Source organism: Apteryx rowi, unplaced genomic scaffold (assembly GCF_003343035.1).
Source record: "Apteryx rowi isolate R43461 unplaced genomic scaffold, aptRow1 scaffold_382, whole genome shotgun sequence".
NCBI lineage: Eukaryota > Metazoa > Chordata > Aves > Apterygiformes > Apterygidae > Apteryx > Apteryx rowi.
In genome coordinates, this window is record NW_020450330.1 from 438,420 (window position 1) to 464,086 (window position 25,667).

At 36.6% G+C, this 25,667-nt stretch overlaps 1 protein-coding gene across 2 annotated transcripts in view; it reads right to left on the reverse strand.

Moving 5' to 3' along the window:
* Positions 1-25,667, reverse strand: part of PAM (peptidylglycine alpha-amidating monooxygenase) — an 85,553-nt gene that overhangs the window by 51,727 nt on the left and 8,159 nt on the right. For both annotated transcript variants that reach the window (XM_026074259.1, XM_026074258.1), the window contains exons 4-6: positions 18,203-18,290; positions 6,875-6,960; positions 5,102-5,185 (exon numbers count right to left, since the gene is read on the reverse strand). In XM_026074259.1, the coding sequence (XP_025930044.1) occupies positions 5,102-5,185; positions 6,875-6,960; positions 18,203-18,290 (258 nt within the window). The remainder of the gene's footprint in view (positions 1-5,101; positions 5,186-6,874; positions 6,961-18,202; positions 18,291-25,667) is intronic.

Sequence of the window (25,667 nt, forward strand, 5' to 3'; positions counted from 1 at the left end):
TGCCATGCGGCAAAGAGAGAAAACGCATTTATGTAACTCAGAAACACATTTATCTCAAAGCTAATTCTTCATGAAGAGTTTCCATCAGAAATCAAACCAGCAGCAGTGCTTACCACTGCTTTTGTAGGCTGCATGCATACAAAAAAGTCATATTAAAATATTCTCTGCCCTTATTTACCAATGTCAAACAAAATTAATGGTGCAAGTTAATGCCTGACTCTGGCTGCTGGTATTTTAAATGCATCATTTGTTTTAAAATTTGTACACGATAACTTTATAATGGTAATTCTAAGTTCAACAGCCAAAATACATATAGATTAGTAAAAAATAAAAAACAAAAAATCACCTATGCTACTCCTGTTACAAAGTTTTCTAGGAGAAACACCTCAGATACTAGCAATAGTCACAACCTGTCAAATGAAACACTCATAATTGAGGAGGAGCCAAACTACCCTAAACAGAGATGCTCTCTTTCTACAAGCCGATTTTGATATAACTTGCAGTGCAAATCTGCCCGTCTATCCAAACACATGATCCCAACCGGGTTAGTTACATGGGGGATAACCAGCCACAAAAGTGGAGGCTCGTAGGGCTGCCCGGCAGCTAACGAACCTCCTCCCGTGCAGAAGGCAGCTGCTGAGGTTTCCAAACGACAGGCGACAGCCTGGCGGGAAGCTCGGGAGGCAACAGCCCACCCTCGATGCCCGACTCGCAGGCTCTCCAGGCTCCCTGGCCGCTCATGCCGCAAAGCTTGACTGCTGCCAGTGTTTGCACATGTAAATACGTTGAAAATTCACAAGAGGCTGCGGACTTTTATTTTGCACAAGTGATATTCAACTTGCTGTCACGTTTGCCTAGATACCGAAGAAAACTCTGTGGTTTTTAATTTAGAATTAGAAAAATAAAGCCCCTGAGACACCTATTTTCTTTGCACTCTGGGTACACGGATTATGAACAACAGAGCACACTATTTAAACTCTATATTCATTTTTTCATTGCTTTAGTTCTAATATTTAACAGGTGCAGTACAGAGTTTACAGATGGCTCCTAGAGTCCTTGCAAGCTTTCCCTGTAGCAGAACGCTGCCTTGTCTAAAGTTCCCAACCCCTTGTTATTTAAAAGTCAACTTTTTGATTTGTTCCAGAATCTCCACATATGGTCTCAAAATTGACTTTGCCTCATTAACCATGTGAGGTAGCCTCAGGTTTGGAGCACAGGTTCTATCTGAGCAAGGCAATTCCTACGCTTATGCCCACCATTATGCTTCTTGTTATCAGAGAAGCATGCTGTATGCAGTGTTCAAATAATACTAATACTCAAATGACAGCTTACAATTCACATTTTTATGAATAAGAGACAACTAAGTCAACTCCCAGGTGAGTAGCCAAAATTAGATTCCCCAATTAAAAAAAAAAAAAAATCCAGGTGTATCTGTTTTTCATGTAATGTTGGTAACATACAACTTGTGAGGAATGACAGCTGGAAGAAGTGAATCTATTTTCAGTGAAGAAGTGTGTGGGTTAAGAGAAGGAGCTGGGAGCACAAACACGTGCCTTTTGCTTAAACAACCAAGCAATACCCCACAATGAACAGAAACTGCTCCAAGCATACTGACAAACCCTATCAGCTGCTTCAAACAAGGCACCCGGCTACATGCATAAAAAAATAATCAAATTCTGTCATTTTCTTTCAGAAGAAGTAAAGACATTAACTGATATGTTCATTTTACCTAGCTTCTGACTACTTTTAATKACTTCAGTTCTTGGAAAGGATTAAGATATTGTTATGGCAGGTTAGAAACAACATTAATCTTTGCTGTAAGGAGGACAAGGGAAAAAAGAAACTCTAGAGATTCAAAAAAGAAAAATACAATTCTTTTTTTAAAATCAGATCTGAAGCCACTTATACTGAAGAATAAACCACGAACAGCATGGCAACTGCACTGCATATCCCTACAGACCAAACTTAAAGTTGTTTGTGTGCAGTTATAGATCTTAAGATGCCTGGATTTACTTTAAATTGAACCTGAACCCTGAAGTACCTGGGAGTATATATTAAAAAACAAAACAAAACAAAAAACCAGACAGTCTTCTGACCTACTTTTTACTTGTAACAGAATTGTACCTACTATCAACCATAACTCCAACTCAACATAATTTTTGCTTTAGTAATATAAAAAGTGAAAAAAGTCAAATAGGACAATTATTGTTTTCCTAGAATGGCTCTTTACACATACCTCAAATTTCATTGGTAAATTCCTTTTTTTTTTCCAGCTTGTTTCATTTTTTTAGCCTATGTGTATTTTAGACAAGATACAATATGCTTTATTTTGATATTTGAACRTTACATGCATATCTAAATGTGAAAACACTTAAATCTGGCTAAGGAGGGAAGGAAAGGCAAGCATAATTAGCTTAATAACTGGCTAATGAAATGAAGAAATAATCTTTTTGCAAATAGTTGAAAATGAGTTGAAAATTTTTTCCTAAGACATTTTTCCCCAGAATTGATAGGAAGTAGAATTGGATGCTAATATAAAAATAATTACTACTGCAAGCCAAATATTTCATATTTGCAGTGAGTTTTTTAAGTCAGAAAATTAAACTCTGAACAGTGCTTCTGAATCCTTCATGTGCTGCTGAAAACTTAGTGCTTTTCATCATTTGCCCACTATTCTAAATTGCAACAACTGCACGTACTTACACACAAAGTGTAACGATTATATTCTTACATTCTGAAAAGCCACAGTTATCAGCTGACATCTCAGCACATACAAAGAAAGCATCTTTTAGATCATTCCTGAAGTTTAAAAACATCTCTAACTACGATTCTAAGGTTCTGCATTAAATAGCCTTGAATATAGCAATTAAGGTTTGAGAGATTTAAATTATATTTTTCTCTACTCCAGCTGGAGTTTTCACAGCCAGAAAAAAAAATAGAAACATTTTCTTCTCACAAAAATGATACACAAACTAAATTGTTTTTTTCACTTTAAAAATAAAAGATCTGACTACCAAGTAGAACAGGTACCAAAATAAAAGAGAGTATTCTGTCATACTCTAACTGTTTAAATAATATATGACAATAGTATCTCCTAAATTATAGCCACATCCATATCAGTCCACACCTCTTTAAACTCTCATCATTTCATGAGTTCATTTCTATGTCATCTTTTTTTTTTTTTTCCCTGTCTAAAAGAAGGTCTGCTGAGAGGGCAGTGGTGTAAGATTTTTAATTTCAGGTGCTAACTTATTTTAACACAGTTTATCATACGTGGATGAGGTTGGGTTGTGTGTTTTCTTTAACTAGGAGATTTGAATATTAAATTAATTTACAAATTAAAATTTCCCAAACACTTCCTCAACTAATAAGCAACAGAAATTACTCATCTCATGTTTCTTCTCCTTTTTTTTTTTTTTTTGTAACTACATATACACAAATTGTACTTAAGAGTGAAGATTAACTCTCACTGTCCCCAAGCAATAACGAAGAGCAGGTTTTCACCTAATATGTTTTCTTTAGAGGTTAGCAGCTTTAACTATAAGTTATTTTGGCAGGTGAAGAATCTCATGGCTGCACTAGTCCTCTGAATGGTCTCATGAAAACTCATTCTTTCTGAGTCAACTTCAGTTGTGCCTATGCACCACTTCCATTTAAACAGTTCCAGCACGCTCACTTTGTTCCTTCCTCCTCCTCCCCACCACTTAGCATTATTGCCATTATGATACATTATATTTTGTGTCACAATAGAAACCTTACCTTCAACTTTAAACTAAACTTTAAGTTATTAAAGATAGTAGGACACTGCTGCTGAAAAGCTAGGCAAGTTTTGCCCAAACTTGCAAGAGGTGCAGAGAAAAGAGGTGTTGTGGCCCAGGGCAGTTGCCAACCCTAGGGATACTCATGCATTGAGAACTCAGTACAATCTGTGGATCTTTTATCACGGCAGCACCCAAGGATTCAGAGGCCCCTGGCACAGTTCAGGAATTTCTCATGTAATGAAAATCCTTCCTTGTTCAGTACACGTTCTGCAGTTCTCATTTTCATTTTGTGAAGTGACTTCTATCAGCACTGGGCAGGTATTCTCTTTWGTAATAATACTACAGTCAAAGATTTTTGTAATTTATTTCTTGTTATGCACATTTTGAAAAAAAAAGCTAAAATTCTTGCTATTGTTTAATTTTTTCCTATTATTTTACTTCCCCTTTATTCTTCTAAGCCCAACATTTTCATTTATCACTCAGTCCATGAGGACCTCTACATTCCTGTTTCAAGTCTATGCACTAATGTATTACAGCAGAGTTCAGTAAGACTGATGATGAAGTTTTTTTTTTTTTCCTCTTGAACGCAACAGGGGCCCTAAAGCAAAGATGCCACATGACAAGTGATTCACAAGAGTGAAAAATAAAAAAATTCATGCATCTTAAAGGTGTCAGAATAAGGAATTTCAGGTTTAAAGAGCATGGTACAACATGAAATATAAATCAGAAAAATGGTAATTAAGCTTGTCCAAACAGCCATCCATCAGGTCAATAACATATCTGCATTAATGAAATCCAAACACTCATTGACAACAGCAGACGTATTGCCATGCCTGAAAGGATCATGTTTCATCTTGTTTTAAGGTATCAAAAGATACCATCYCCACTAGTTACCATTTTTAGAACTCCAAATACAGATACTGTAATTGACTGGCAAGTATATCTTATCTTTCTCACCAGGTATTCAAGTAAAACAGATTAAGGGTGTTCATAGGTTTTTTTTTTTTCATTCAACTTTCTTAACTAAAACACAGTATTCTACAGAAAAAAAGGAGTTCCTCCCTCATCTTAAGATTATTAACATGTCTCTTCATTAGGTTAAGTCATCTGGCATAGATTTGTTGAAGAAAAAGATATCCTTGTTCACCTTCTTTCAAACATTTAAAGATAAAGCAAGGTTACAAAAATCTCAAGTCAATATATTAACTTTATTACAAGTATGCCTAGTGATCTTTATCTTTGCCAGTGAAATTTATTTCTTCAGCTAATGAACGTATTTTTTTAATGCTCTGAGTTTCTGTAACTGATACTGCCTACAGAATGAATCCCAAAATACATACCTCTAAATGCACTGATATCACCATAGTGTACCTGGAGCACAAAGTATTTGCTACCTGTTTCTCCTCCAACTCTGAATCCGACACCTTAAGAGAAGAAAAACACATTAAGAGTTCAAAAATAATAAAATGTAAAATGATTCGTTACTGCTGACAGTATCTAAAAATACAAATTACTGTAGTGGCTTACAGTGAAGGGGTAGAAAACGTCCCTGAGATATCAGTGAGGAAAATGCTGCCCTGAAAACTAGAGAAAAACACCACCATRCATTCCCAAACAGACTAAAAAGCTAGGACCATAAGTTAATTATTACTGAATAGATTCCTGCTTTAAGCAAAGAAGTCTCTCGTTCCAAGAACCTGAACACAGATTTGACAAAACTATTAAAAAAAACAACCAAACAAACAAAAAACCACCACAGTTTTGGCCACCCCTCTAGGATTTGATAGAATTTTCATTTCTTATACTACCTGGGAAAGATAGTATTAAAACTAACCTAAGAACACACGGAGAATGAAGAAAAGAAAATCCACAGTACAAAATTAAAATTCATCCCAAAATATTTAACTCTGAAAAGAGCTTGTGTAAGTTACAAAACTACATCAGTTTTTGACAGAAGTAACAATATGGACAGAGGAAGAATTTGAAATAATGAGCACAAATTGTGGAGTATCACTATCACCAAAAGGGATTTTTCTATACTGATTCTATAATGAACATACTTGGAAAGAAGCAGAAAAAGCAATTTCTGCTTATTCAGCCAGTGAATCCCACTAGATTAAAAACTGCCAATGGTAAAGCCTGTAAAGGCAACTGCAGCATCTTTGTTCGCAAATGTAATACCATTATAAAATAACCCCTTATATTTATGGACATCTTAGAGACAACAAAATTATTACCCACTGGAGTTTAACAACAGAGTAAATACCAGGCCTCTACAGAGTCCAAGCAACATTTTTTTCTTTTTAAATTGGCATGCTGATAACCAAATCAAATAACCTTCCTGCTGATAAATGTGTAAATGCACAGTGCACTGCTCCGAGTTATGAAAAAAGGTAGTAAAAATGCAAGAATTTTTTTTTTCCCTCAAACTCAAGGTATTTTCAAGCTGAGGCTATAGAGATGGTAGATATTCCCAGTACTCTTGGGAGATTATTCGAAAGAACCACTTCTCACTGTCTTTGAGAAGTACCATTCCTACTAGCCTAGGAAATTTTGATCACGTTCAGCAAAATCATTTATTTATACAAAAATGTGGGTATGAATATGCTGTCCAACTGCATCAAAACATCAAGAAATGAAAAATGTGGAAAATTATCCAAAGACTTAAGACCACAGAAAAATTCAATGCTTAGATGAAAACTTTTGTGTGCTTTCCTGAACACATGAAAATATGTTAACAGTTTCAGAGGGATGATATAAACAGTGCTACTGAACAACGTATAAATAGTGCACTTTTAGTAATACATTGTAGGAAATGCAAGATTAATGTGATATAAGAATCAAGCATTATATTATTATTCTCTCCTTTAGCCTTTTTTTCCCCTACTGAAGCCCATAATGTTACAGCAAGTAGGATGCCAAAAAACCCCTCCCAAATACATTATCTAGCATAATGCATTCACAATTTATGAGGTTACAGTTGATACAGTTTCAATCAGCTAAGGCTTAATAAAACACTACAGGAGGTTCCCAGAGATGCCAGGTGCTTACTTCCACATCATCATCTCTCCCTTGCCCCCGAATGCAAGGACTTCACATAAAAGGCACAATACCTTTGGGCAGCCTGGTGGGTGGAGCATTTCTTGCCCAAGCGTACAAAATATTAGATTTGTCCTTGCATGTTCCTTCATCACAGTCCCTAAAAATGAGGAAAGAAAACAAAAGGGAATATGATTTTTCTTCCATTTTGAAATCTGCAAATGCCAGGTGAATTACATGCATAAAATGTAAATTTTAAGGTGTATGAAGACGTTTTAGAATGTATTTTGTTTAAACACAGTTCTCCTAATTTAGGGTTTACTCCTGGCTGTCACTAGGTCCTCCATCTTAACCTCTTTTCTTTTTTCCCCTCCCTCTGTCTTAAGGTAATTTTAGGCAAATGGAATCAAATCTACAGAAAGTTCTGATAGATCCTGTCAGTCTAGTTAATAACTGGTGGTGAGAAAATAAAAGGAAACTTATGAGAATGAACCACCAACTGCAAGTTTCTAGTACTGTTGGCTTAAGTGCCTCAAAATGACATTGGCTGCCAGATTTGCACAGAGGGACAGAGGCATACGTAAAGCAGAAAAAAAAACCCCAAATCAAAACAAAACAAAAAAACAAAAAACCCTCCAAACCATTAAAGCTTTTCAGTCAAAGTTTGACATTTAAAATTCATCCAAAAAAACCTGGTTAAAGTAAATAAATGTATATCACAAAGGCACTTCAGGAAACCACAGATAGGAGGCACTCATGCTCTTCCCTGTACTAGACTCAAGCTTATTGCCTCAAATTAAGTTCTCATTTCACAGCACTTTTTTTTAATTATTTTTCTATTTATGAAAAACAGAAAGTGTTTGCCAAGCTGCAGACCACAAACAGGTCACAGCCACCTACAATAACCGCGAGCTCTCRAGCTGTTGTCCCCAGCCTCTGCAGCTAGAAAGCTGACTGAAGGGTTGTTTTTTACTTTTTTCCTTTGCCAGAAGAGCTACTCCAGGGCTGAGGCCACTGAGCAGACACACAAGTGGTCACAGCTCCTGTGGTGCGATTTTGTGTGAATTTTTTGTGTGTGTGTTTGTTTTAAAGGTACCTACAGAGCTGTGTGGATAAATAGTTACCAGAAAGCAACAGGCTAAACAAAGCGTACGTGCTGAGAAGGTAGCGTGCAGAAGTTTCCCAAGGACTGTTAGGCCTTAGAGACCAGTGGTCCTGTTGAACCCACAAGACCTAATAAACTCAGGACACAGAGCCCACTGAACCTGCAAAAGGCTAATAGCACCCGGTAGCACTGGCAACAGCTTGTGTGACCTGGACCACATCCAAGGGGGTGTGGACTGCTATATGCAGATGTAGACTACAGGCCCATATACACCGATGAGGAAACAAGGGACTCTGAGGGACTTTTCAAACACCTACCTAAAAGCCACTGCCACGTCAGCATGACCCTTCCCTTCCAAGTAAACAGTTGGGTTTGGCCTCCCAGCTGTTGCTTCACTTGGGAAATCACTTTATTTTTGTTCACTGCATGAATGTGTTGTGCGAACGGAAGTAGTAGTAAGGTTTGAGTCTATTAATTATAATAGCTTAATGAGTAACAGGTATTCTAAGAAATAGTGGCTGGATCTGTGCATCTGCCCTCTCTCCCTTGATCCTCTCTTAGGGAGAAGGGTTATTTACAGGGTGCATTTGCATCTTCTGCAGTGGCCCAGCAGGGCTGGGCACAAAGCGCCGTGGGCTTGAGCACAGAAGTCACATCACGAATGCGGCACCACAGCTGCCTACAGTCATGAGCTTGAGAAGGCCTCAAACTGCACTGACCACACCAACCAACCCAAGGCAGACAGAGTAACGGCTGATACCCAAGCCAAGGTTTCAACCCAAACCAGAAGCCTTCTGTCTTTCATAGTGCTGGTAAAATGAGATCTGAGAAAATATTTGTACACACAAAATAAGCCCACTTTAAATAGTGGGGAAAATAAAGTTTCACACAGCGTGAGGAAGGGAGTAAGAGCATAAAAGACAAGGACTTTTAGGAGATGCAGGCTCAGTAACCTTTCTGTTGAGAACACCTGAGCCATCTGTGTTAACCCTCAGCACAGCGGTGACTCTGCAGTCCAGTCCGTGCTCCTGGGGCATGTTTATTTAGTTCTTTCTGTGTATAGGGAAAACCACTTTAGCGGGACATTTAGAGCTTCTACGATTCCAGAGAGCCTTACTGTAATGTAGGTGTTGTGTATTCTTCTGGCAGAAAGCACTGCCACAAGCATTAGACTACTGAGTGAAAGGGAACACTTCACTTCTTTACCTTCACTAATTTTGCTCAGAACATCTAATGGTTTGCCAGTATACATACACAACATACTGGGCCCGCAAGCCTTCACTTACCCCACAGTATTTGTTAAGACCTTAGGAAAGATATTCTATCACATTAGTTAGGTTAAAAAAAAAAAAAGTAAAATAAGAATAATTAAAAAGAAGTATATAGGCTGTTGTGAACTCTGTTTCTCTCTTCTCTCTCTCTCTGTCTCCCTGAGATACTAACTAGTGAGGGAGAGAAAGCTAAAATACACACACTGTTCTTTCATTATGCGTAAAAAAAGCCTACTCTCTCATACAGGCATTAACGCTGACCTTGAAACTTCAAGCTTTGCGAAAACAAAACCAAAGCCAGAGCAGATTACAAAAAAAGAGTTAAGATGACTGATGAACACATGAAAAAAGCAGGAAGCTAGTAAAAAGTGTGGATTTGCAAACTGAAATGAAATATTAGCCACTCACTAAAATTCATAGCTTCTATATGGTATATGAAGAAACTCATGAGATCAGAACAGAACAGCACTAAATACATACAAATTGAATCTAAGCATATACAATATAATTATACTAATAACTATGATTTTGACTGCTGGTCAAAACTTTAGGGTTTTTTTTTTGGCAATATCTATAGTCAATTTTTCATTTTGGGGGTTATGGGAACAGGGCTTACTGACTGCTTCTGCCTATTTCCGCCCAGTTCCTCCCTCCACTCTGCTTTTTTCAGCTCCCCTGAACTCAACAACGGCATCCTCCTCAACCTCGGGCACACCAAGGAGCCGCACTGTTATGACACTGTGGTCCTGACTCATTATCTAGACTGAAAGCAGAATGTTCCACCATGTCAACGAGATGGGTCTTTCACTATCCTTTTAGGGCTGTGTATATGTAATTAAGACTTTGAAGTTTAGGAAACAGACGTCTACACTAAAACATGGAAATACATGTCCATGCTAATACAGCACACTGAAATTTGCTGCTTGGGCCCAAAACAGACAGACACCCCAGCCTTCAGAGATAAACGATAGCCAGGACTTCAGTGGCACATTTTGTGTACTTGGAAGAAGAGGGGCTTAAGTTTTGCAAATTCAAGTGCTGCCACCTGCAAGATCTTGTTGAGTCCATCTAGCAGCACCTACCCTTCTGCCCCCCACAGCCTCCCCACTGTGGCTCTGAAACAAATCCAAGTCTTAGGGGAAGTCGAAGGATAATCCATCCTAGTTACAGAGGTGGCAATATGGAATCAGTTAAAGTGTCTAGCATGCCAGAAACAGCTATGCAGAACCTCTTTTTAGTATTACATTAATAAAGTCATCTGTTTCTTATCCCTAAGTGTCAATTATAAACTTGCCCCCAAATTCTGATTGTTTCTTGATTGCTGTAGCCTTCTTTCTTGCACTATCCCTTTTCACATCCTATAAATCAATGTGTAGATAAAGCTTTTCTACTTTCTTTAAAAGATACTGATAATTGTTGTAAGCTATACTTAACAGCCTTAATAAATCTAAAAAAGGACAAGATTAAGTTTTGTCCTCCAACTTCCCACAAGAACCAAAATGTACTATGTCTGAGAAAACTAAAATAGATTCTTTCAAATGCTGACAGATGAACTTTAAGATTTATTTTAAGAAAATCAGCTGAATGTGAAAAAATTGAAAGTATGTGTAAAAGCCACACCAGAGGACTGAGTATGCATACTCATTTATGAATGAAAGAAAAATGAAATCATGCAACTAGTAAACAGTCAACATACTACACAAATCAGAGCACACTTTATATTTAGCCAGAAGAGGTATTATTATAAAACAACAGGAAAATAACATTTAAAAAACTTAGGACAGTGTAAATCACTTCCCAACACTCATTCCTGGCAGCCCCGTTAGAATTTCTGGTTACTAAATTAAGGATTCTGTGTTAAACCGTATTTTTCAAATATTAATGTCCCCATCAAATTGAGATGGTGTTTCAAAATCTCTTTTGACTCATTAACATCCAAACTACACAGATGAAAACCAACATCTTCAAATTTAAGTGTTTTGAACCCAGAGCCATTGACACAACCCTTTAACCTCCAACTGAAGACAATGCTTATGTCATATAAGCACCTTCAACTGGGTCCAGTGTTGACTATTGCCAGACTGACTATCTGAACTAGCCTAATGCTCAGTAATACAAGAGCAGCTGTATAATGGGGTATTTTGGAAGAGACCATTCTGGAAAAGATATTCTGAAAAAAACTGCAAAAGCAGCGAATGGGTCAGACCCCACAGTATTTACAAAAATATCAGCACCATCAGTCTCAAAAGTTTAGCCTTAAGACCTCATCCAGATACCAGCTTTAGGGCTTTTATTACTTGTTTTACTCTGCCTTTTAAAGGAGAATATCACGACATCTTCTGCAGACTCTTCGAGAGCATTTTAAGGCTCTAGCTGTCACCATTCTCTGGGCATATTCCTCCCACTCCAATTGAGGATTTTAGGCTAGAGTGCCTTTGTAATTCACCAAAAATACCATTTAAAGTAAAAGAATCCCGCAGAGAATCTATCATAAAACAGAACACTCCCAAGTATTTTTTTAACAGTACATATCTTCCAAAGAGGACCTCAAATATAAAATATGTATTTATCAGTTTTCAAACCCAGTGCAAGTGTTTTTTTCAGACAAAGTTCATTGAAGAAGTTTGCTTTGCTTACCAGATCTTTTAAATCAGAACACACTTGAATATGCTGTTTTCTCTACTATGTCAAGACTTCCAGTCTTACTAACAGTACTGGCAATTTGCATGAAATATGCCCAGTGATTTCACTTCTGACAGAAAACCCCAAAGTCTCTTTAACATCGTATAGCTTTGATTTAATTGTCCTGAAATCTTCCATGCTTTACTAAAGTAAGTCCATCACATTTCCACTTTTTTTTTTTTTAAATAATTCTGCATATAATTCAGAATTGTTTACAGTATACTTAACTGGATTGATAATTTTGGTCTTCCATAGGGAATGGCCACTCGGATATACACACTTCTTTAAAATGTATTAAAAATTGTGGTTAGAAAGGTAAATGAAAAGCTATTATTATAAATCTATTATGACATTTGAATGACCTTATTTGTGGCTGGCAACAACATTTAAATATTAATATAGAAATAAGAGACTAAGGGAAAAAACAATATATGAAATTTCTATGGGAACAAAACACCAGTGTTTTAAGACCAAACATATTTGCATTAAGAAATCAACTAATTTTTTGCATTTCTTTCTCTATTACACTCTTCTTCACTGATTCTAGCCAAGACTTGTAAAAAAAAGGTATTTTTAATGATTAAGAAAAATGTTTTTTTCTTCTTGAGAATTGGTTGCTACATCCGTGCTAGAAAGTTTGTCCAGAAATGAAAATTGGATTAGTTTAACAGACCTTTTTTAAAATCTAGAAGTTGTTTTAGTATCAATTTTTTAAGAAGTTACACATTTCTGAGTATACTATTTACATTGGAGCGTACTTCCTTACCAAACATACTTAGAAATGCTTGAGAAAACTGGGAAAATTTGATCAGTATGACAGAGATCATATGAATTAACTCTCTTTGTTGTCAGAGCTGAATGGTGCAGACAATTCTGCCGTAGTGACAGTGGTGGGAAACTACACTGAGAAATATAAATCTTTAAATCCATCCCCCCCCCCCCCAGGTCTTGCTGTTCCCTCCTTAACATCTTTTGCGACCTTTACTGGAACGGACGATACCATTACTTCCAATCAAAAGCTTCCAAAAACATGCCCTACTTCCAACAGAAGTAGCTATTCTGATGGAGGACTTAGTGGGTGGTAACCTATGGCCTGTTTAGACTAGACAGCTATTTAAAATTCTTCCTCCTGATCTCAATAAAGGCTTTGTCTATAAATCATCTGAAATGGGAGTTCATTTCAGGGTCGGTTTTGATGCAGTGTGACACTTGTCCTGCTAGGAGGCTCAGAAGTTCCAAAAACTTCACTAATTTTTTTTCCCCCCAAAAAAACATTCAAATGTATTCTTGATTATCTGCAGAGAATTTATCGGAACTTTTGGTTAACCATTTCAGACATACATACTTTGGTTTCAGCATGGTTTATCAGCTCAGACAAAACTTCATGATAGCGACTGAATTGTTTCTAGGGCCAATTACAGGCAAGAAACAGAAGCAGCTACAGGATTTTTATTTTTATTTTTTCCCTCCCCACTGGGCAAAACCTGAGCAGATGAGCCCCGTGAATCTACTTTGTTTCTGTGGAAAGCTCTATGGGCCTGTGCCACTTCTATGTAAAGCCTAGTTATTTCAACAACAGGGTCAGGCGTGCAGCCCTTCAGATGGGATGTTCAGGTAGAGATCATCTCACTGGCTTATCAGTGGGAAGAGAGTTGCAGGGAACATGTCAATCTGCACGAAGTCAGCTCAGGTCCAGCACCATCACACAGCCTTTTAGAAGGCCAAACAGCATAAAGTTATCAGAAAAGGAATGTGGGGTGGTCATAGCTTTAGCTCAGCACTACCGTGACCACCAGGCAGCTAACTCCAGAAGAGTTACCTGGAAGCTGTATCCTTCCCTGTTCCATTCCCCTATACTCAAAGTTGGCCTGGATAAAACTTCAGGCCCAAGGGAAATTAATGTTGTCCTTGTATTCTGAATGCTACCAAGGATTATTTCTCCATAATACAGCTAGTCCAAATCAACGCAGTATGAAAAATAGCTCTTGATTTCATATGTTTTAATGTTCTTACAATTGTCTGCAAAGCAAAGGCTAGTGTGCCCAGAATTTTGATGAAGAAACTAAAATAATGTAGAAATTAACATTGTGTGCCTCAAAAGAATAAAAAATGGCTAAGTGATAGGCTGTCCATGTAAATAGTAAGGGAAGGATCCTTGCTAAAGAAGTCTTTTAATGGTGTCCTTATATGTCAGTTCTTAGAGAGCCATTCTTTTCCCTAGTAGACGGAAGAACAAGCAAAATCATGATTATTAGTCAGAAGGTAAGGAAACAGAAGGAAAGAACAAATCAACAAAACAGAAACAAAAATATACATAATAATACAGAGTCAACAGAATAACAAAATCGTTTCCAACAGCTGGAAACTAAAGCTAGCAAATTTAAGCTAGTAAGAAAACATTCGCTTTTACAGGTGATTTTAAAGGTGATTACAATTACTCTCCGAAACAACTTAAATGTGCAACAGATGCTCCATGTCTGAAAATTTAAGTGCATACATTCACATATAAAAAATACACGCACAATATTAACTGCATATACACATAGACACAAAATAAAATTAAGACATTTACATCAGCTTATATGTGTGTGTCAGGCATAAATTGAGGAGATCTCTAAAGCCTGTTTTATATAGAACAGATGGGATTATCCTTCTAGCTTTACAGATGGCTATGGGCAAAGCAAGATGAACTGCTGCAATCTGTTGCAGTAAAGGAGATGTGAAATGGCGAGCCACTGGATGAACAGTTTGTATTCTGAGAATATAAAGCAGATACCATAACTCAGAAATTGTTTGGGGGGGGGGGRGGGGGAAGCACAATGTAATTGAAACTGGCATATGAAAAAAATCAGGAAGGTCAGATTTAAATATGACATCAATTATGGGTCTCAGTCTGACAGGCAGGTGATAGGTACAACAATCAAAAACAAAAGCAGCATTAACTGCCACATTGCACACACTGTCACTGACTGGGTGATCGTTCTCATCTGGGAAAAATGATGATATAGCCAGTGAGATCAAACTACCTGAATCCAAGTCAGGCCTAGGATTCAAGTCTGATCCAGCTTGGGAGAACTTTATGATTTTCAAGCTATTGACCCGCATCTTCACACCTAAAAGCTCAGGAACCAGAAGTTTCACCTAGACCTTCAGAACAACTGAACCGACAGCTGAACTGACAACAAGTAAGTTGCTTGGTCTGCCATCACTAAGCTAACAAGTCCTCCCAAAATACCTACCAGGCTGTTAGACTTGCATCTTGATAAGCAGTTTGTAGCTTTTCCTCTCAATATTGCAGAGACCCCACCAATCATAATTTTTGAGGCATCGTTAAGGTATTTCCTTTTCCCTACAAGACTGGGCCTTAGACAAAATAATCTGAATAGTGCCAAATGAAGAGAAACTAGAGGATTTTTTTTTTTTAGTACAACAGAAGAATCAATTTTCTCCTCAAATGTGCCTTAGACATGACTTTATCTTAAGTATCTGATCAATGTATAAAAGGACAACTCTATCATATGCCGAACACTTCAGATTAACAAAACTATTTCCAGACAAATGAAGGCAAAACACATTAGAAATAAAATCTACTTGGTTTTAAACAAGACATTCAAGGTGTGAACTAATCTGAAACACATGCAAACAGTTTTTATGTTGGCATATTTTTCACATAAGTTTAAACTATTCAAGAAAGTGTACTCCAAACAATAGCAGAAGACACATTGGAAAGAAGGAAAAGCAGTCTGCTGGGAAAAGAAATCAATAGAAATTCTGTGCTTTCATCATTTTATTATCTGCTTTTCTTGCAGGACAAGATCAGAGCATTCATTATAAATATTCAAACTCCTCATTGATAAGTACAAGGGAAATAAAACTTTTGATGAAGGTTTGTCATATGTTTAAATACTGATCAAATCATTTTCCCCAAACCTATAGAGATTATTAGAAGTGCTAGATTCATACTTTTCATGAAAAATACATTATACTACCCTATTATCTTTAAATTCCATTTCTAGTGATCTTATTGGTAAATATTTAAAAGATAAATTCAGATTATAGAACTGCATCAGAAAATCTGCATTAAAATTGTTCTACAGATCCGATTAAGTTACATAAGCTTTCATAGTGTCAGTAAAACTTCATAACAGACTCACTCTCATAAATCTCTTAAAGACCTGTAACCTCCCCAGCCAGCCCCAACTTCAGCTTCTCAGCACTTTGGCTCCTCGCATCTGTTTTAGTGGCACAGTGAGCTTCCCTCCATCCTCACGGCTTTGGCGTTTTGAAAGCCAAGTTCACTACTAAACCATTTGCCACCAAGAACCTTCTTTAGCTACTCTTAACTCAATTTCCGTCTGGACACCTGATACAAGAGTTCTCCACACACAGGAAAGGGCAAACTATAGAGAAAGAAGCTAGGCCTCTGGTCTAAAGCTAGCACTAGCAACTATCCTCTAGTAAACTGAACGATAACAAAGAGAAGAAAAATGAGGAATGGACAGAACCTCTGGCTCAGAAAAACGTAACAGGAAAAATACTAGATGGAATGGGCGAACAAAGCCAAAAGCAAATACATTGCTACTTTCAAAGAAGTCAAGAAATGAGGAGGTTTGGTTACTGGGATAGCTGACCCAAACTATTTGAAGGATGCATACAAAAGTCAGAAAAAATTCCAAAAAAGCCTCCCTGATGTTTTGTTTTTTTTTTTTTTAATCAAATACTTGACAATGCTTTATATCCCTGTGTTACTCCAGTTTTCAGTTCACATCCATGTGCAAACTACAGTACAGATTTTGGTTTATCAGAACTGCCTAGAATTTGGATTATGAATTGTCTCTTGAAGTCTTTCTGACTGATGTCTCCAAGGTACAGGCTGGCCTCAGTAGAAGATTCTTAACTTCAAGAATTAAATCACATCCACTCCCTACGAATAGTACAACAGACGTTACATCTTGTCCCAGACTACAAAGTCTTTTCTATAAAACAAGATTTCCCAAGAATTACTCAAGGGAGGAGAAAAAGTTTTCCCGCAACCAAAAAAAAAAAATAAAGCTTATTATAAACATCATCTTTAAAATCATAAAATAATACCAATTGGATTCAGATTATTTAATAATTATTTGCTGCAATTTCATCTAGATATTATAACTAGCTTGTCTGTCAGAACACATAAAATGCTGATCTACATTCTGAAAGAAATAATGTCTACTAATTTTGCAGATAGGAATATTTCTTTTTCTCAAAGTTTTTCTTTCAGAAGTTGAGTATATCTGTCCCTCATTCAGCACAATGTCTTTTCTATATATAACTATATCTAATTAGAGGAGCTACAGCTGCATTAAAGTTAACTAGCAACTTGACACAGAATAAACAAACACAAAGCCTAGCATTTTTGTACTCACTGTCAAACGAGTATCATGCTAATTTTTTTGGAGAAGCTATATCCTGTTTTTTTCCATTCTCATGGATAGCTTAATTTCCTCAATAGCTGCAGAGACAGCTTCTCAGTATTCACTTTTCAAAAGTGGGTCATTTATTTCAGCTTCTAAATATGAAATAGAAGTCAAGATTTCTTGGTATCCAATAGTACCAGGCCACAACAGCTCTCTGAGTTTCAGTGTTCTGAATTAGAAATAGTATTCAGCAAGTTTAATGGAAAAGGGCATCTCAAGTTTCAGGTCCTGTCAAACATCTGGACTGTCTTCATTTCAGGCTACCATGGCAGAGACATGCATCTTTAAATCTTCTTTAAGATAGTCAACTAGGCATCAAGAAGCAGAAAACAGACCTCTTCCCCTTCCTTACAGAGGGCTCAGTTAAAAATAAATAAATAAATAAATCCCAGACTATGCTGTGTTGCAAAATAACAGTGAAATATATCACAGCTCTAAAAATCTGACAGTTGCATACACCAAAATACCATTCACAAATGTAGTATTTTCTTTGGTCTTTTCTTTCAAAAATGGTCATTTTATTTTTTTTTCCTCTTTGGAAATACTACTTCATTCTTGAGTTTATTTTTATTCACTATAGAACACAGAATATAGATATAATCTGTAGTCATAATCTAGAAAATGTATCCTGACCATCACACTGAGAAAGACCATCCAAATTACTCCAATTGTGATATTTAAGAAGTATTGCTGATGTATTTTTAGTTACAGTTCTTAAAGCATTAACTAAAATTATCAAAACAGAAGCGTGGGAAGATTAGAATGTTACACATTTCTTCCTCCTTCACAGTTTTTCCATTTAAAAAAAGTAACACTTTAAAAGCTTTATTTGGAAGCAATCAATACAGGAAAAGTTAGGTACAATAATAAATACAAGCCTGCAACTCTTACCAGTAATTTTCAGTAGAAGAGGGTTCATTACATCCAAAGAGTAACATGTGATGGACAGTGTCCATGCTGGCATGAGGTTTAAAGTCAACTGAAAGACAAAATGATTTAAAAAAAAAAAAAAAAAAGCTATCTTTACTCTCACCATGTATTACATAAGGAAGAACATTTTGTGCCATCATTGCTCTGTAATACTCCACACAAGGTGCGTGCGTCCCAGTCACTTCTTATTTACCTTCTGCGTTCCACTTAAAATTTTACAAGCTTTTGCTACACTTCCACTCAATGGCCTTTCTCCCAAGCTAAAGTATCACATCTCTTTTAGTAAGTAAAAATGAAAAAAATCCAAATTTCCAAGCAAAACTATTGCATTTTTCTATGTTAAATATGACACTTAGTAAACATCTCAGTGTAACCCAACAAATTCTGGCATAACCAGTCTTTTGACTATTAGCTTCAAAATTTGCACTTGTGATTTAATAGTACTTTTCTACTTCTTTAACTTCTTGTCTCCATCAAAAATCCAAACAAACAGTAAGTTAAGTTAAGAGCTGTGCACTGGTTGGAGCGATGTCTTCTTGCCATGTTCCACTTGTAGCAAAATTTTGCTACAACTTTCTTAGGACAAAAGTTCCAAGGAAAGTATTATAATGTATTCTCACTCACATGTGAACTCCTTTGGAATGGAAACCAAGACTAAATTAAAGTTAACACAATCACACTGACCAAATAGTCCTCATTACTAGAAACTTAGATGAAGGTGAATGTTCAGTATTCAAATGTCTCTGTTCTTTGTACAATGCCACAAAAAGACCGTTTTTTGCTTCTCAAATGTTAGTGCTCCTGTTTGGTATAGGAGAAAAGTTACTGACATTGTACTGTAATAATACTGACCGYAGATGTACAATGATGGTGCTTCTAGAAATAAAACAAGCTATACTGTAACTTCCTTTATTCATGTTGAAATATGTCAGATACAGGGAACGGAAAGGAGTTTTCCTTCATTTGAGATAGGTATGGACCTTGGAGGGTTTTTAACCTTATTCTTCAACAGAAATGCCAAAACTGTAGTAACTGAGCCACTCCTGGCCTTACATGTACATAGACACTTAACAAGGTGTCTTCTAGCTCTTGTAAAAGCCTTAACGTAGGCAGACCATGAAACTGTAAACCACAAAAACACTATTCTGAAGTTCGCAGATTTATCTGCAATGCAACTCAGTATGTGAATGTACAGCTGAGGAAGAGTTCCTGGAGTGATGATGTGAATTATTGTCCCAGTGTTATGAGGAAAAAAATAAAATAAAAAAATTAACTGGATAGTTTCTACCCCTGTTTTCTGGAGCAYAGGTGTGCAGTTAGAAATGAGGAAAAGCAGCCAGAAATTTTGGCACAGAACTCAAATTCTAGCTTGAAAATGTATGGCACGCAGTAGATTGCAAGGGAGTGAGGACATAAGAGGAGCACCCACATATTGTGGGAAGCTGCTGTAACCATTAGCAATGTGAGCTCCAAGGTAAATTCAGTTTGAAAGCCCATTAAGCAGTAGGCTTGCTAAAGCAGGGGCGAGGAGCTGAAAGACGAAAGCTGCCAGCCTCATTCTGGGGCTTTGGGTCACAGGAGAGATGCTCCAAAAGAAGGGCTGAAGCAAGGTTATTCTGCCCACTGCGTATTCTTAAAAATGGGTTCAAAACTGCTAAACTTGCCAGTATGACTAAAGTCCAAAGCCTGCATAACTTTTTTTCCTACCAGCAAATTCTACTCATTCCATAGCCATAAAACAAATCTGTCTTACAGCAAGACCTTTTGTTTTGACATTTTTATCACTACTATTTAATAGCAAAACTATGACTAACTTTTGCGTGGGATAGACAATATGTCATTTTGTGTGGACTTTCTATCCAGCGTTTTAAGCTGCTGTTACCAATTTAAGTGACAAATAAAATTTCTGGAGGAGTTCATAAATGTGAAATATGATGATCTTTATCACAGAACCTGACACCTGTACAAAATGGACTGTAACACCTAGAAGGATAGCCTTGAAGAAAGGCTTCGTTAAAGGTTAGGCCCCCGTCCGCTGAAGCCACTGCCTATCATGCTGGTCAATGCCGTCTCTCTGCTTCTTTTGACTCCCCTGCCATTCTGCCATCTTTGGTACTCATGTGAACGAGCGAGACAGGAAGGCTTTTGTTCTCTCTGCACAGTGTCCATTACAATGACATTCTAGCATATGAATGCGACCTTTAAACACTATTGTAAAAATTATAAAATACTACTACTATACTAATACTACTAATACTATACTAATGGGAAATAATGCACCACAATTAAAGCAAAATCAGGTTTCTGTGTGAACTATTTGTATACAGCTGTTTTAGCTCATATATCTGATCACTCTCACTGAAAGAAGAGTCTTAAAAACCTCTCAGTCTGTCTGTGAGCTTGAGAGCACTCTGCAGAGTCAGTTATTCTTTTCTTGTATAGTGATTTTCTTAGCAACGCTCCAAGGCTTATATCAGTCTTCCAAAATGGGGCAGAGGGGGTCAAAGAAAGCCATTATTAAAAAAAAAAGAAAAAAAAGAAAAAAAAAGTTGTAACTATAAAACCATACAAATCAGCATGAAATTCAAGGCAAATGCAGTACTTGTCACTACCAAGGCAAAAAAACCTCAAACAAACAAAACTGACCCCCCCCAAACTATCTTCCTTCACAGCTACAGATGTTGACAATTAGCCAATACCTGCATATGGTGTAGGACAGGTATCGAGCAGCATATGAGAACACTTGGAGGCTTCCAAGAACTTTGGACTCCATTGCAATTATTTTCTAGACCAGAAAGTTTGTGAGATCTTCAGGTATGTGGCACCATGAGGAAAGAACGGATTAGCCAAAGACTGCTGGCATGCAAATATTCATTCCACTTGTATCTTATAAATCTTTAGCCATTAAAGGACTAATAGGCAGCAGGAAAATACCAATGAAAGTCTCGTAGACAGATTCTTCCTTTTTCAGCTTTTCTGCATCTAACTCAAAACTTCAATAATAGGACTGCACCTCAAATTTGACTCAAACATGTGGAGTTCAATACCTATTTTAAAATTTTCTAAGCTTTATGTTAAAAAAAATTAAGATGCTAAGGTACACTTGCAAAAATTAGAAGAGTGAACAAAAAGCAAAAAGAATCCAAAAAACCCCAACTCCACTTCTGCTTCAGGTTTGTTCATGTACAGCTGTTGTTTAAATCAGAACCTACTTTTTATGCATGGAAAAGAGGCATAAGTGATTACTAAAATGATAGAAAAGTAATAGTTTTAGTATATATACACTAAACCTGAATAAGGTTTGACTTACTTGCCTAACAAAGTGCTACTTTGAATTATGAACTCTGTGAGAAACAGGAATGAACAGATCAGAAATGGACGGATAGGACATTAATTTAATCTTAAGTGTTTAGTTAAATTATGTATTTAACCAATTCATTTCTAACATGTTCATCTTTGCAAATAACAACTCAGTCAATATAATGCTGACCCTTTTTTTAACAGCTTCCTTCTAGATAATACGATTGAATTCACTTTAAAGAAATATATCAGTACATCAATGTTCAGTATGATGGATTAGAGAGACAGTAGAGACCTTCAATGCAGTGAAGCCATTGTTACTAGGTACTAAGGAAGCTGATATAAGCCACACTAGGGTAACAAACATCCCACAGTCATGTATGGAAGAAAAGCAATAAATCATCTAATTACTACCATCTGTGGTGCTGAACGTAACAGGCTCCCTCTCATTTGTATAGTACAATTTGACAGACAGGGACTTATCATCAGTCAGTAAGAAAAATACACATTTATTTACTGGTCAGCCATGTGAGTGAAAGTAAGGAGATGAAGATGACAGTCAAATTTCTTGGCTGAGGGGCTTGCTGTCAGACTCGATTCATATGAGTATCTGTAGAACACCCTTTAGCTATCACTACAGCTCAGTAGTCAGAAGCTGATTTTTTAATCAAAGCCTGCACCATTAAAGACTCAATCTACTTTCTGGTTTAGCTATTTATCCATATACACTAATCAAACATGAGGTAGAAGAAAATTTGTTCTTTTTAAATGTGACTGTAATCATACTCCTTTAAAAATTTACATATTAATCTCACTCATTGATATCTTTTATATTTTAATTTCACAGTCATTTCATTTCATAGCAGCAAAAGGTATCTATCTAACATTAACTTAAATGTTAAGGTTTGTGGCATAGTCTACCCAAAAAAGCCCCCCAAAACAAACACCCACCCTCCGCTTTGTCAGCATTTACAGCCCTTTTGGAACAGAAAAATGGCTGGTTCAGACAGACACCTCAACCTTGACAGTTTGACCCTCCACTAAAGAATTGCATATAGTAAACAAACAGCATCTGCCAAAATGTACAGATGCATCCCTGAAAAAGACCTGTAGGGTGCTCTATTCCTCCTTCCAGTTGGTAACAGTTTATCAAAATCAGCAACCGAGCAATCTTACTTACACAGTCTTAAAACTGATTCTGAACGAATCAGTCAAGTCTGGTACAGTACTGCCCCAAATGGGTGGTATAAAGTTATACCCTCTGTCCCTGTGCGAGCATGACTGACTGTCTACTGGTTGTAAATGCTCAGTGGAATAACAAAGCTAAGTATTAATTCAAAGTTCACAAACGTAAATTCCATAAAAATACTGAAAAAGTTACGGACAATGTTTTCTACTTACTAATGAATGTAGTAGTGGTCATGTGCAATGTTAAAAAGAAGTTCCCTCTTCCAAGGTGTTTAAATTTCGTCAATATGCAACAAGGGGGAAAAAAGAGGAAAATAAAGTAGAAAAGGGTAAAAATCACTGAAATGAGAAAATATTTACTTGGAAGCACCACATGCAAAGACCTGAACTGGAGGCAGAAAATGTGGGTCCTGTTCTAAGCATTATCACTGAACTGTCACACTGGCAGGTAATTCACCCTCTGCGTTTCTCCTTCCCTTCCCACGCTTATTCTGTTTCCATCCTGTGTATTTGTATCTATTCATGCTGCAAGCTCTTCAGAACATTTACTGTCTTCTCAATAGATGGCTGAAAAGCAACCCAGAGCAACAGAAGCTCATATTTTCAGTTTCAGAAGCTTCTACCATAAAGTAAAACAGCAATCAATGAAGGTTAAGTCACACATAGCAGTTTCCCAAACAAAACCAAGTTAAAAACCCTTCTTTCAGGCCTTACCTATTAGATAACATTGACTATTTAATTTCCCTTGTATTTTTACACCATTTATTGGAAATGCAGTGAATGCAGAATCTGCTTAAATCAGATAAAAATACAGAAGCTACCATTTAAAAAAGAATGATTTCATTCTGTGTATATCAATCTTTTATGCTTATTTAAGCAACACAAAATATATGTATGCAAGTAAGCTAAAAATTAGTTCCACAACGCTTAAAGATATTACGAAACAGTTAAGGAAAAATTCCATTAGGCATCCCATTTCTTAGATGATACTTATTGTAAAAATCTCTTACTCCATTTTCTTTCCTGAGAAGTTTTAATTTGCTATTTGTTTATTTTATGATAGCCCATTTTGCATTTTTATGCATTCTACAATTGGATATGTTTGTGCCTAGTCTTTCCAATGAATACGCAACTTCTGTTGACTGCAAAGACTCCAATCTGACAAATCATCTTCCACTGAAATCACTTTCCAGTGATTTCACTGAAGTCAGATGGAACTGATCACATGCTAAAGATTAAGCACACACTTACGTGTTTTTCTGGAAAACACCCCAAAGAAGAAGCGTAGACAATTTTATTTGTTCTGTTTTTAGGACACACAAATATAAGTTTGTGAGTAATGTTATTACAGGAAAAATTTATGTTCACAGAATAGGATTTTTTTTTTTTTTAATTTGCTAATCAAGTTCTTACTCTCCCCAAAACTCCAGCTGACAAGTGGAATAGTTTCTTCATCCAGACCTTGTATTCTTTTGTGTTACATGTACTCAAGCACAGTGATCAATGGAACAGTGACTAAACCTGATAAAAGTCTGAAGAAGAACATATAAGCATCTAAAAACTAAAAGTTTCTCAGTCTTCAGAAATATAAATGGGTTGCCTTACATGAGTCACATTCAGATTTTGCACAAATTCCACTTTTCTTTAAGCAAACTCTTTAGTAGGTTGTTTTAGATGTATATACCACTAAAAGTATTTCATATGGATTTAATACTGGTAAACACCAAATTATAGAACTACATGTGCAGCAACCTAACAAAGATTTGAACTGTGGACTTTTGCAACTCAATGAAGCACTAAATATAAACTGCTTAAACAGCAGGTTAGTACACCTTTTTATGAATCACGTAAAAGGAAAAAAAAAATGCAGAAGAGTCCACTGCAAACACTGCATAGTAACCATAGGTGATCAGAGACTGAACGCTCAATCCCTTTTAKGCTAATCTTTCTTTCTAGGGCCAAGCTCATCGTTAAAATGTAATTCTGCAGTCAGGGGCTGATTCCGTTACTAAATAAATATATACAGAAAGCCTCAAATAAAATTTACCTTTTTTCCCCTCCCTTTTTCTTAGTTACCACCATACAAATGTAAACAAAATACTATTTTGGGTTAAAATATCAGTTTATGCAAGGAGATTCATGTGAAACTATAGTCTCATAATACACTACAATAAAAACTATACAAGATTTCCACTGCATTCATTGTATGTGCAGATGATAGCCTAAAATTTACTGACAGAGTCAAAGGAAAAAAAGAACATTATATTTTTCACTGTTTTGTTTTATTTCATTCTATAGTATGTTACGATAGTGAAACTACCTTCAGTAAAATCAACTATTCACGAGTCTTCTCTCTACCTAAACAGCTGGATGTTCGTGAGCAAGACAAAATAAAATTAAGAGCACCCAGAAGACATTCTGAACAGATGGTGTTGCTTTCCGGATCTATGAGACCTAAGCACTGGCACACTATTACAGTAGATCCTGTTACTTGCTTGTCATCTTATTCATGCCACAAGACTAAAAAAAGGGGAGGGAAGAGGAGTTGGTTGTTTTTGTTTTGTTTTTTCCCCCCAGATAGGTAAGATCTTACTGCATTCAATATTGACTCTAAGTGCGAAGGATTTACAGCCTAGACCAGTAGGTAAATAAACAGTCTGCTCAGCAGAGTGGAATTAAGCATCCGGCCAGAGACAGAAAGCCAATACTTTACAAATGGGATTGTTTGGTATTGGCTGCCAGAGGCATCTGCATGCAGCTCCTTAACTACTATGACTCATGAATCTCTCCAGACACAGTTTGTTATCTCAACTCTAAGTAGCTCTCTCTAGTTTGTTCCTGCATTAGTCATGATGAATGCATTTTAGAAGCTCTGACAGCCAAAGATTAAGTTGACAGAAACAAAAAAAGTTCTTTTATTTCACTCTTCAATGGCTTG